Consider the following 13,629-nt stretch of genomic DNA (forward strand, 5'->3'; position numbering starts at 1 on the left):
AGCCTCTTCTGCAGCACACATATTCAAGGACAATACATGAATCTCTTGATATTTTTCCACAATTTGAAATTAAAACAAAATTTGTTTCTTACCTGCAGTTAGGAGGAGGATCAAGGGTTATTTCAGCTAGCTCCTTCTGAATTCTGTTAGTGAAATGAGAACAGACAAAAAGGATTTGAGAGAGTCTACAGAATAACCGGGGAATTACACTGCCCTCTACCACCATGCAGTTAAATGCAAGGCTGGCTTCGCCTTCAGTAATGCTAACATGGCTGCTTCCTCTTTGTTCTCAGAGGCATAACCCAAATCCCTTAACAGAAACTTTGCAGCTTTTTTTCTCACTTGCTACTATAAATAAGTAAGACATTTACACCTGATTTGAGAACTAGCCCTCCACTAGTACTCAGTAAAGGATATAAAATGTATTTTAAAACACTTTTTACCAAAGAAATTCTCTTTTCAAGCTTATATGCAAATGAGACAAGAAGGGAGGAGGGAAAGCACTAGAATATTTGACAATGACTTCAAGTCACTTTTACCAAGGTAAGAGTTAACAAGCTACTGCAAGTGCACATTAATAATTCTGACAATATTTTATCTGTAAAAAAAAAAAAAAAACTTTGAAATTTACAAATATTTTTACCAGTGAAAAACTTCCAAAGGATTCTGGCCATCTTATTTAACTGAATCTGTTTTCCCTGACCTTAAGTACAGCACTTAAATTAAATAAATTTGGGAGAAGAGATAATGACATCCCTGAGGTAAGAGGAAAAAACGCAGTCCTTATTTTATTCAAATTTAAAATGCTTTCAAAACTTAAGATGTGTCTAATATGTTCATCAACAAGATTACAACAAATTGAGAATTTTAAATTATCTCAAAGACTGCTGTTATTTCATAAATATTCTCGCTATTAATACTTTGATGTAATAGAGGCGAAAATCCACAGAATATCACTACAGAATGCCAACATTTTATCAGCTTTTATATTATTTTTCTTTTGGCTGTGATCAACAAAAATCAATAAAATGTCGATATTGGTTAATGCTATAGAAGCATTTGATGTATAATTACTAGAAATCATGGGTATTCCACTACTACTACCACTGATGGAGTCCCATTGACAGTCTTTTTTTCACCATTACAGATAACATAAATCAACAAGAAACAAATGATCTTTCACTTATATCCAACAAAATATGTTTCTCCTGCTGTTGAGTATTAACGTGACAAGCATATCCACAAGTTTTAGAGTGAAGAGGAAAAATGACAAAGTTGTCACTCACCAAGTGCCACCTAAAACGTAAATGGCTACTTTTCAGTTTTATTTGCCCTCACAAGGACACAGAGCTATATAACCACAGCTTAATTACAAAAAGTAATACCTGGGATGCATGACTTAAAGTAATGTTTGTAAAACTGAAAGGAGATTTGGAGCACAATTTTAAAATCTGCTTTCAAATATAGCCAAGGCCTTGAATTTACAAATTTTCTAGCAAACATGACCATTTCTGATCATTAAGTTTCATGAAGAGACACTGCTGATCTAAGTGTCAATTTCAAGGAAGCCGAATATGACTCATAAAAAGGAAACATCCTCAATGTACCAGCTAATTTGGGTTCACCAAATTTTCCTTGCCAACTCCTTAAACAATCTGTCAGATGTTAGTCCAATCTCTGCTCAAGGACACTCTCACTGAAGTCACCAAAGTACAGAACGAGTTTGCTTAAAAGTCTAATTCTAGGGAGGTGGATTATATGCCACCTAAAGAATGACAACTCATTCAAGTCCAAATAAAACTGAGCGCAAAGGAAATGTTTTCGAACTATTGCTGATATAAAACCAACAAAAGCGTCCGGCCATTTGGAAGACAACCTGACAACGTGCTTAATCCTTTTTTTACACATTACCTTTTAGCACTAGTGGATAACTTAGCAGTGGTTTTGCTAGAGAGTTTGGTGTTTTTCTTCTGCTGGGTGGCAGAAGGTTTTCTTTCTTCTTGTTCTTCAGGCTCTGGAGCGGCTGGGTCTCGCTGGTCCGCATCTGAACTACCACTGCTGGTGCTGGGGCTCTCATCATCGGACCTTTGCCGATCACTGGACATCTTGGTGAAGTTATTTCTTGGAAAACTTTTAAAGAGAAAAGGGGGAAAGAAAGGAAATGTAAGTCTAAGAAATAAGCCAACAGCATTTTCTTCTCTTAATCTTCACCTAAAATCATATTTTAATGAAAACGCTTCAAAAGTGTTCACACATCTCATCGTACAGGAAGGTTACAGGGGAGGTGATGTGTCTCACAACGGCAGCGTTCAGGGCTTTACCGATCTCAAGTTAGAAAACCCACTCACATTTTTTTCCATCCCTTGGACAATCTATCAATTGTCTACTTTCTCAGAAGGCAAGAAACAGATTTGCCAGGGAACTTAGGCAACGAGCATTAATAACATATGACACACTGTAAATAACAGATCTCGCTGAAAAATGTTAAAAAGTCACTAATAACGTCTAAATATTTACACACTGACATTGGTCAAAGCTACCAAATTCCCTTTCCGAGAGGAAAACATACCCTATTAATAGCCCATATGCTTATTTAAGGTGGCGATTCCTCCTCTGAGCCCGTAAGCCTTTAAATACAACACTTAACGAATTTTAAAAAATCAACTAACAAGCTGCTCTGGCCGTTTTCACGGCCAGCAGAGAAGATTCATCCGGCCAAGACCGAGCTGCCACCCTGGGAAAAGCAGAATTCAAACTGCACCTTCTGCAAAGCTCCCCGTGCCATCAAGGTTCCTCGCTCAATTTTTACATCACGGACCGACATTTTGTCCAAAATAACGAAAAAAAAAATTTCAGAAGGAAAACAAACAAACAAACAAAGCCCCAAGAAGTGCAACAAATTTCCGCGCCCGCCGAGGCGAGCCGCGGCCGGCGACGGCGGCCACGCAGCTCCGCGGCCCTTTGTGGGGAGGGCCGCGCGGGGGCCGCGGGCAGCGCTCACCGCGCCGGGCGCCAAGTGATGCGAGCAGCCCGGCCGGCCCCGCCGCGGCTCGCGGACACCGGCGGCGCGGGCTCCCGGCGCGAACAAAGCTGCCCGCCCCCGCCCCCTCCCCCACCGCCGCCGCCGCCCCGGCCGCCCCCCACGCGGCCCCCCGGCCCCGCCGCCTTACCTCGGCCGCCCGCCCGGCCCGCTCGCGCGCCGCTACGATGTGGGGGAGGGAGAGAGAAAAAAACCCTTCCTTAAGGAAATGGAGGCAGCTGGGGGGGGGAAAGGGGGGGGGAGGGAAAAAAAGAAGCCGAGGAGGCTCTGGCCGGGGAGTGTGGAACATTGAAAGTCGGAGGGGGTTGTGCAGTGCCGGGCTCCGGCCGGAGGGTGGCGCCGCCCAGCGCCTTCGGAAAAAAGGGGGGGGGGTGGGAGCTCGGCTGGGCGAGGGCGCGAGCTCCCGGCGAGGCGTAGGGGACGCGGGAGACCCCCGCGCACTGTGGCCTCCCGCTGCCGCCGCCCGGCTCGGCTCCTCCCGGCCGCGCAGTCAGCAAGTTCCGAGGCGAGCGCGGGGGGAGGGGAGGGCGCGGCGGCGGCGCGCGTGCTCGCTCGCTGCTTGCCTGGCGGAGGGGCGCGCGCCGCCGGCGCCCGGCGGGCGCGAGCTGTTCCCGCGCGCTCCCGCGCGCTCTCTCCGCGCCTCCCTTCACCCGGGGGGCGCACGCGTCCGCCCGCGCGCGGCCAGGACAAAGAGCGCGGCGGGGACCCGGCGGGCTGGCCCCTGACGCCCTTGGCCGCGGAGCCGCTACCGGAGAAGGCAGGGGCACGGGCGCCGTCTCGCGGGGCCGCTGTGCCGCGGGGTGGCTTCCGGCCTGAGCCCGCCTCCGGAGCGAGGCTGCCCATTGGACTACCCGCCCCCGCAGGCTGGGGCCAGGGTCATCCCCGGGGCTGGCCGCATCTCCTCTCCCTACACACGGGCCAGCGTGGTCCACGGGGCCCCCACGCCTGGGCAAGGGCCCGGGTCGCGTGGACGGGAGTCCCCCGCTGCCCTGGAAGACTGGAGACTAATGGGTGTCGTTGACGAAGCCAGGCACGCAGGCGGAGGAAAGCTGCTTCTTGCCCCCCGTGTGAGCTAAAGGGGCAAGATGGGGTCTTGGGCATTGAAGGAGGAAAAAAGGATTTCGAGACTAGGTGACTAGCCTCTGCTTCTCCTTGGCCCTCAGCCTTCCAAAGAGGAAGGTCCTTTGGATGCTTTGAAAACTTAAAAATTCAGAACAATTATTGAGATGTCCCACTCAAGATTTTTTTAAGTGAAGAGGGACCTTGTAAGGAGGGTTCATACCTGATGCTTTGCTGGATGCCCTTCTGATGTGCCTGCTAGACGCCAGTTCTGGAAGGAGAAGCCTTAAGTGATACTGGGTCAAAATGTCTACACAGAAAAGCTTCAGATGGGGTTAAGGGAAGGTTAGTTTTGTTCTGTCATTCTCTCTTGCAATCTCCAGGTGGACTCTGCAGTTTTTGCCCCAGGCACAAAGTGGCCAGAAGTACAAAAACTTCCTGTTTGCAGCCCAGACTTTCTTCTGCTACTGAGAACTTGCTCCAGTGATGGAGCCCCTAAGGAATTTGGGGATTCCTCTCCCACAAGTGTCAGGGGCAGGGGTGCTGGGAGAATGTGGAGTTCACAGAGGGAGTGACAATAGCAGAGTCATAACATCTGAACTAGAATGAAAGAAAAAAGGAGAAAAAAAGGCTGAGTGAGCCAATATATTTACTTATTTTTCCTCCAAATAGAAAAGTTTTGGTAAATTGTTGCTTACAGTTCTGACGAGTAAGTTACATTTCTGTGATTTTCCAAAGACAACAGTCATTCAGCGAACCTTTCAGAGGGCTATGCCCTAGGTGCTGGACACACAAAATTCACTCATTCAATTACTGTGTGACTCAAGCCAGGTCTCTACTCTGTGCTAGAAGCAACCAGTCCAGAAGGGGAACAGGTCATTAAAGTGTACCAGGTCGATTAGGAGGAAGGACACTCTAGTCAGAAGGAATAGGAAGTCTCAGACAGAGCATGGTGTGTGTGTTGACAAGAAGTTTCACTGGGCTGGATCAAAGTGTACCTGTGGAAAGAGCTTGTTAGTGAAAATACAGGCAGAAGTTTCCCCCAACTTTTACACTGTGCTGCTACAGCAAAAGCCAACCAATTTGGAGTTTGGATTTTGCTCTATTTGGAATGGGAAGTTGTGAAAGGAAAGCTATGTATAAAAAAGTGGGATATTTTAGGAAATTTAATATTACATAAGTAGACTGAAGGCCCAATGGCAATTTGCTGATAGGATTAGGGTGGGGCTAGGAGATTGGTAGATAAAGATAATTCAGTTGTGTTTGGTAGCATTTTCCATGAAAAAAGAAACAACAGTGGACTGAAAAGCAAGGGAACTGGATTCTAATCTTATTCTATCAAATTCATGGGACCTCAGGCAAGTTACTTTTTTTAAAAAAAATAAATTGTATTAAAAAAATAAAAATAAATTGTATTTATTTGTGTACATATGTATGTATTGGCTGCTTCGGGTCTTCCTTGCTGCGCGCTGGCTTTCTCTAGTTGCAGCGAGCAGGGGCTACTGGGGCTACTCTTCGTTATGGTGCGCAGGCTTCTCATTGCAGTGGCTTCTTTTGTTGTGGAGCACGCGCTCTAGGCGCGCAGGCTTCAGTAGTTGTGGCGTGTGGGCTCAGTAGTTGTGGCTCATGGGCTCTAAAGCACAGGCTCAGTAGTTGTGGCACACGGGCTTCGTTGCTCCGCGGCATGTGGGATCTTCCCAGACCAGGGCTCGAACCCGTGTCTCCCGCATTGGCAGGCGGATTCTTAACCACTGCGCCATCAGGGAAGCCCAGGCAAGTTACTCTTTCCAGTTAAATCTTTCTCGTATGTAGCAGAAGTGTAAATCCTTGCTCAAAAATTTCATGATTCTTCAATGAGTTTGAAGTCATGGAGTTCCACTCAATATTCACGCAACAGATTACTTAGGAACTACGAAATGCTAAGAAATTGGAGTGAAATATGGGTGCTGCTCTTATTGAGCTCAGTGGGTAGTGGAACAACCAGAAATGTAGACTACACGATGAGAAGTGCTGCATTCAAGGAGTGGACAGAATGAGTGGAGTGTTATTAATTATGAATTAAAAATTAGCAGTGGAATTATTAATTCAGCTTGGGGTTTTGCACCATGGGGTGTGGGTCAAAAGAAGTTGCAATGAACTGGGCCTGGAGGGATCAATAAGTGATAATATAGATAATGCTCTGGGCAAAGTACCTGGGACATAATAGGTGTTCAATAAATAGTACTTACCAAATTGTTAAAGTCACCATAAAAAAATGAATGGCTCCATAAGGTGAGGGACATTAGTGGCCTGCCCTCACAGTATTGGGTACTCAGCTACCATTATTCACTTGACTAAAGGGGTTTGTTCAAGAAATTCTTTCCAGCTCACAGCTCTCCTCCAAGGTCATCTGACATCACTATCCTGACCAGAAGCAACTTGTAAGTTATGAATTGTTATCTAACTTGAAGTTCTTCTTCACAGGACACCTGTTTTGTAATTGTTTTATCTTTCTCTTTTTTTTTTTTTTTTGCCGTGTCTACCCTTGGAAACAGGGATCATGTCTTATAGGCATTCCTGAGCACATACATATTTCATCTAGTGCAAATTATTCTATAAAGTATGTAATAAAAATTTTTTCCCATATGACCCCTCAAAATAGTACCACAAAGTAGACATCAGCTATCACAAGAAGATTGTTCCCTCTTGGTTTCCTCTTTTTCTCTTCTTGGTATGGGATCCTTCCAGCTTCTCACTCACAACTCTGAAAAAGGCAGAAGTAAGAGGAAAGATAAAAAATTCAATTGCAGCAGATATTGCCACAAAGACCTCTTCTCTCTTTCCCCCCCCACCAAATGCTGTGACCAAAAGGAACTGGTCATTACAAGGGCAGACAAGGCAGGACCCAGAATCCTTTAGACTTACCTGGTTTGGGAGTTGCTTTCTCCCATGCCTTTCAATGGGTCTCAATGTTATATAGGTACATGAGTTTGTGTGTGTGTAACCAAGAATTCTACAGGAATATACGTCTGATTTGCTTAATAAGTTTCTGAATTGAGTGATTATATAAGCTACAGTAGGGCCACAAATCTTTTAAAATCACCCACCATGGCCAACAACATACCTTACACATAATGGATATAGAATACTTATTAATTTGTTTTGTTGATTTCAGAGTGCTTTTGTTTGTTTCCTTCCACACAATAACCTTTCTCAACATCCCTTCCTTTTACCCTTCTTTTTTTCAGGCTGTTTCAGATGCTATCCAGTTACTTGTATCCTTTTGTCATCTGGCTATAAAACTCTCTTTCTATCCATTCAAAAAAAAAAAAAAAAAAGAGTTTGGTTTATTAGGAAGTCATTTCCTGGCCCAGGCTTAGTTTAAGAAGTCATGATTGCCATTGTTAGTCTCAGTGTCTCTGGACCTCCAGAGTCCAATGTACTGATTGACATCTAGTGTTCCTCCATTGTGTCATGTGTACAAAACCTTCTGTGTGCCAGACCCTGGGCTGGGGCGTGGAAATGGAAAGGTGCATTAAGCCTCTGTTTGACTTCAGGGACTTCAAGGCACAAAACTCAGTGATCATTTCCCGCTTTTCTCCTTTGAGATAACTCTGAGGGAGAGTATATACCAAAAAGGGCTTATGTCTTTATTCCATAAAGAGCTTGTACACATGAAATGAAAACATAAGCACCTTAATAAGACGAAAGTCATGAACAGATACATTTTTTTTTGGCCACACCGTGCAGCTTTCAGAATCCTAGTTCCCTGACCAGGGATGGAACCTGGGCCCCCTGCAGTGTAAGTGAAGAGTCCTAACCACTGGACTGCCAAGGAATTCCCTGAATAGATACATTTTAAAAGAAATACATTTATTTAAACTTATTTTAACAAAACAAAACAAAACCCTCAACCTTGCTAGGTATCAAAAAAAGGAAAATTAAAATGAGATACATATCAAAATAACAAAAACAATTTTTAGTGATTATAATCATTGCTGGCAAATTAGTAAAAAAATTTCCCTTTGTCCATTTCCAGTGGCAATGAAAGCTGGTACTAGCTGTTTGAAAAGCAGTTTGTAAGTCTGTGTCAGGAATCTTAAATGTGTTCATAGCCTTTAACCAAATTTCTCCATTTCAAGAAATGTATCTTAAGAAAGTATTCTAAATGTGGAAAAAATAGCATTGAAAAATTGGAAGTGTCCAACTATAGGAAAATGATTACACAAACTGATTCACCCACACAATAAAATTTGCAGTTATTAAAGTAATACATATGAGGAATATGCAAAAATACAAAATTGGATTATGATAAAATGTTAATGAGGGCAGGATTTGTCCATTTTGTGAAACCAGAGCTTGACTCAATGCCTAGGAAGGTATCTGGCACAAAGTAAGTGCTCAATAAATATCTGTCAAATGAATATGCACTATATCTGTACAGCTAGCAAGACAAAAATATCTGAAAGGAATATACTCTAAAAGGTTAACTAGGGACTTCCCTGGCGGTCCAGTGGTTGGGACTTCACCTTCCAATGCAGGGGCTGCAGGTTAGATCCCTGGTCAGGGAGCTAGGATCCCACATGCCTCAAGGCTAAGAAACCAAAAACGTAAAACAGAAGCAATTATGTAACAAATTCAATAAAGACTGTAAAAATGGTCCACATCAAAAAAAACTTTAAAGAAAAATAATAAAATAAAATAAAAGGTTAACTATGCTTATACTTTAGAGCAACTATGAATAACCTTTTTAATTCTTTCTATATTCAGCATTTTTTTTAATGAGCTGGCTACTACTATTATAATGAGGAAAAAATGGTGTGAATAAATACAGAGGTGTACATTTGGTGAAAATAAATACTGTTTTAACTTTTTTAAATTATTATTTTTATAAATTAAAAGAAATGTAAATACAAGTAGACTTTCAGAATTTGTCAAAGTTTTAAGGTTGATATAAGAAAAAATAAAGACCATTTTTAAAATCCATAAAAAGCTGTGTGAAGGGGCTCTTCATTAAATAAAACAGTAAGCTCTGGCTCAAGGACAGATAGATCACTGAAACAGAAGAAGTAAATAAGAATTAGGTGATTTAATATATAACAAATGAGACTTCATCTAAAACATAGAAAAATGAAGGCTTATTCAATTAATGATATTGAGGTAACTAGTTCCCAATATGGAAAACATAACTTAGAACCATACCTTATACATCAACATAAATTACAGATGAATTCAAGAGTTAAGTTTTTTAAAAATCGCTCCTTGGGAAAGTTAGAATAATTTGATTACTTATTATAGATAGAGATGAGTTATGATAAGCTATGCTAAAAACCAACAGAAAAAGAAAAATCACAGAAGAAAATATGTATTTGACCAGGTACAAAAATTGAATCCTCAGTATGCTTCCTGACGCACATACACGTGCAGTCACCAAGCTGAAACATCAAAATAGAGCAGTTTGTACTACGAAAAAAGATTAATATACATCACATATAATTCTAAATAGACTTATAAAAATATCAAATCATCATAGACAGTTAAAGGACAGATTAGAAATTGGAGGTTATTGAACTACATGTCGTCTTAAAAATCTAAGATAGATATATATATATATATTCCACAAAATTTACAAATCTAAAAGCTGTATGATGCCAAATACTTGTGAGAATATTATGAGAAGGGCACTTTCCTGTATTGCTGGTGGCATTGTAAATTGATATAACCTTTTTTTGGAAAGCAATTTGGCAATGTGTTTCGGGAGTCATAAAAATGTTCATACCCTTTAACCTAGTAATTCTACTTCTGGGAATCTATCCTAAGGAAATAATCCAAAATATTAAAAAATGCCATATGCTTGACAATGTTTACCCCAGTGTAATTTATACTATATAAAAATGGAAACCACTCAAACTGTCCCACATAAAGGCTATGCTTTAGTAAATCATGGTCCACTCACTCAATGGACTGTACGTGAATATAAAATAGTGAGTATTATAACTATCATTTGTACTTCTCATGGTAAATCCTTTTCTGTGAGATCAGCTCATGTCCTACTTACTTAATAAAACTAACAAAGATGTCATGCATCATCTTTTTAACTGTTGTTTTTACTTAACGTTATGTCACTTAAATTTTTCCAAGATGCTTTACAGTATGTCATGTGTAAAATCAGGTTAAGTGTATACTTTCTGCTTCAGAAAACAAACTTGTATGCACAATATGATTGCCTGGAAAATGTATACAAGAGATTTTGAAGAAATATGCAAACAATCATTTTGGGTTAAGGGCCAGTTTATTTGTGATTCTGGCCATCTTTTCCATATTGCACAAGTGGTTATCTAATTGGAAGAGATTCAATAAGAAACAATATGTTTTAATTTGGGGCTGCAAAGAAAGTAGTTTAATTTGCAATGATAAACAAGTTTCCATTTTACTTGAATGTCTTTATATCAAAGAAGTAAAACAATATATTTTTAAATGGGGATATTAATTAAATATGTTGAGTTATATTTTAGTTTTATTCAGGTCTAGATTCTACAGGCTTGTCATTTATAAAAGATCTCAAAGATGTGCCTAGTAAAATGTCAGAATGCATATGATTTTAACTTCTCTGAATTATAACATCCCAAAATAGCTCAGATAAAGTAAATATCACAGAGTGATGTGAGTGGGTTAAAAAAAAGTGATAGTTTTCAGTAAGACTATATACTCAGTGTGTGGTAAGGGTAAGGAGAAACTTGGACTCATATTAAGGAATGACTGCTTAGTAGCAGTACTTATAATCCAAGAAGAGGATATTGAAGTGCTAGACTTTTAACCAAGGAAACAGTCTCAGAGATACCAAATCACTTTCCTCAAGTCTGCATTCGGCCCCCATTTCACTATGCTGTCATATCCACCAGGGCATATAGACCACTTTTCCAAGTCACTAGCTCCTGTAGAAATGTCAAAAGGATATCATCAGAAAGTTCTTAAAAGTGTAACAGTCTTTTCTCACCCATGTTCATAAGCATGAGAAAGAGCTCCGATACGCTGTTATAAATTTGGTAATCTGGTAATAATCACTCATAATATCCTATATATATTGTATAATACTTATCATGGTTTGTAAACAAATATTTTGTGTTTATTTCTTTGATATTTTTATCCCCCTCCTAGAATGAGGGCAGGGACCATATCAGTGTTTTGTGCCTAATACAGTGCCTGGCATATAATATTTAGTAAACAATACCTGAATGAATGAGTGGATGGCCAAATTACCTTCACACTCGAAGTCAGTTGAAGGGACTGTTATAGAATAACAGCAACAACAAGAAGAAAGATCTTTTCCCACTGTCTGACATATTTATGGACATGAAAAGTAGCACAGGCTAAGCACATGGGAGTCCAAAATTATTTAGAGAAATTAAAGGCCAATAGGTTCATACATTCAAATAAATTAAGGGTGTTTGGTATGTGACCCTAAGCTCTGAAATACGTGTCAGGAGAACAATGACCAAACTTCTTATAGAACCATAGTCAGAAAATGAATATTGGCTTATGTTCTTTTCTAAAAATACAGTAGGGCAGCAAAACCTTTTCTAATCTGCTTTATACAGTGTCTATATAGAAGAGGTGGAGTTACGTGTTCTATAAAGCTAAATGCTGGCGACTAAGATTAAAATTAATCAACCTCAATCAATCTCAGACTCATTGGCAGAGGCATTTAAAAGGACCAATGGAAAAATAAAACTGTTATATATTTGGTCCAACTTTCTCTAGCTCTTAATCAGAACATCATGGTCACTGACCCAGAAACCTGGCATCTTGGGTTCTAGTTCCCATTACATTGTTCATCCTTCTAGATGCCAGGTTCCTCATCAGCAAAATAAGTCTGGAGGTTGTTTCTGATTCTGGAATCTATGATTTATGCTATTGTATAAGTAAGTGCTGTTGAGCAAACTGAATTAACTAGTATGGCTGGTAATGCTTTTATAAATTCTAGCATTGCTTAATGGCAAGATAATGCCAGCAATGATTTTTTTTAACATCTTTATTGGAGTATAATTGCTTTACAATGGTGTGTTAGTTTCTGCTTTATAACAAAGTGAATCAGTTATACATATACATATATCCCCATATCCACTCCTTCTTGCATCTCCCTCCCTCCCACCCTCCCTATCCCACTCCTCTAGGTGGTCACAGAGCACCAAGCTGATCTCCCTGTGCTATGAGGCTGCTTCCCACTAGCAATCGGGTTTACATTTGGTAGTGTATATATGTCCATGCCACTCTCTCACTTTGTCCCAGCTTACCCTTCCTCCTCCCCGTGTCCTCAAGTCCATTCTCTAGTAGGTCTGCGTCTTTATTCCTGTCCTGCCCCTAGGTTCTTCAAGACCATTTTTTTTTTTGGATTCCATATATATATGTTAGCATACGGTATTTGTTTTTCTCTTTCTGACTTACTTCACTCTGTATGGCAGACTCTAGGTCCATCCACCTCACTACAAATAAGTCAGTTTCGTTTCTTTTTTATGGCTGAGTAATATTCCATTGCATATATGTGCCACATCTTCTTTATCCATTCATCTGTCGATGGACACTTAGGTTGCTTCCACGTCCTGGCTATTGTAAATAGAGCTGCAATGAACATTGTGGTACATGACTCTTTTTGAATTATGGTTTTCTCAGGGTATATGCCCAGTAGTGGGATTGCTGGGTTGTACTGGCCAACAATGATTTAAGGCCATATGTAACCACACAAGTTGATTATCCATTAAAATTCAGTTTGGCTTGAAAAAATTTGAATGTGCTTCTTACAAAGGCTACCATAACCAGCTATCCCTCCCCACCCCACCGTCAGTTATTTTGGCTATATGAATATACCAAACCAGTTGTCAATTTAAGTGGAAAATATATATACCAGTAATTCTAGTTGTTTGAAATTTTCCAAAGAAAATAATGTCATTTCTAATAAGGTTGTTTACATCAGGTGAAATTTCCACTTCTTGGTTAGATTAATTCTAAATTTAAGTTTTTTCCTTGTCCCTGGAGAAATTTCTTAGGAAAAAAAAAGTCCATAACTTACCTATGGCCATTTTTGCCACCCACACAAAAACCCCCACTTGAACTTAGGAAATATAATTATTTGCATATCTGAGCCTTTATTTACTCGTTTAACAAACATAACAAATGCCTTTTCAAGGACAAAGCACAGCACTAGAAGATGTGTGTCAAACAAGACGTGATACTGTCTCTTCTCTAAAGGGTTTATAATCTAGCAGGATGGTTTAAGAGGGAGGACTTCAAAATCCAAGAACAGGAGTTTCCTGCCTAAAAAACAATAGCAGAATTTCACTCACCTCCTCTTCTTATAATAAGCAGCCCCTTAGAATTGTGCTTTTACTACCTTCAAATACATTAGAGGAGAAGCCAGAGGATGTAAAAGAGGGATTTTATATGCTTATTCAACAAACAAACATGGAGTACCTACTGAACAACTGGGAAAACTATAGTTTTGAATGTAGATGACGTCTTTCAAAACACACACACACACACACACACACACACAC

The 13,629-nt window shown here is 40.6% G+C and overlaps 1 protein-coding gene across 3 annotated transcripts in view; it reads right to left on the reverse strand.

The window, feature by feature from the left end:
* UBE2E3 (ubiquitin conjugating enzyme E2 E3) overlaps window positions 1-3,307 on the reverse strand; it is a 102,628-nt gene extending 99,321 nt beyond the window's left edge. The window contains exons 1-3 of one of the 3 annotated variants that reach the window (XM_060016497.1): window positions 3,171-3,307; window positions 1,912-2,130; window positions 93-143 (exon numbers count right to left, since the gene is read on the reverse strand). In XM_060016497.1, coding sequence (XP_059872480.1) covers window positions 93-143; window positions 1,912-2,105 — 245 coding nt within the window. In that variant the 5' untranslated portion in view covers window positions 2,106-2,130; window positions 3,171-3,307. Of the gene's footprint in view, window positions 1-92; window positions 144-1,911; window positions 2,131-2,761; window positions 3,022-3,170 lie in introns of those variants that run through there. The other 2 variants (XM_060016495.1, XM_060016496.1) reach the window with 2 other exon arrangements.
* Window positions 3,308-13,629: the final 10,322 nt, after the last annotated feature.

Source organism: Delphinus delphis, chromosome 7 (assembly GCF_949987515.2).
Source record: "Delphinus delphis chromosome 7, mDelDel1.2, whole genome shotgun sequence".
NCBI classification, from domain to species: Eukaryota; Metazoa; Chordata; class Mammalia; order Artiodactyla; family Delphinidae; genus Delphinus; species Delphinus delphis.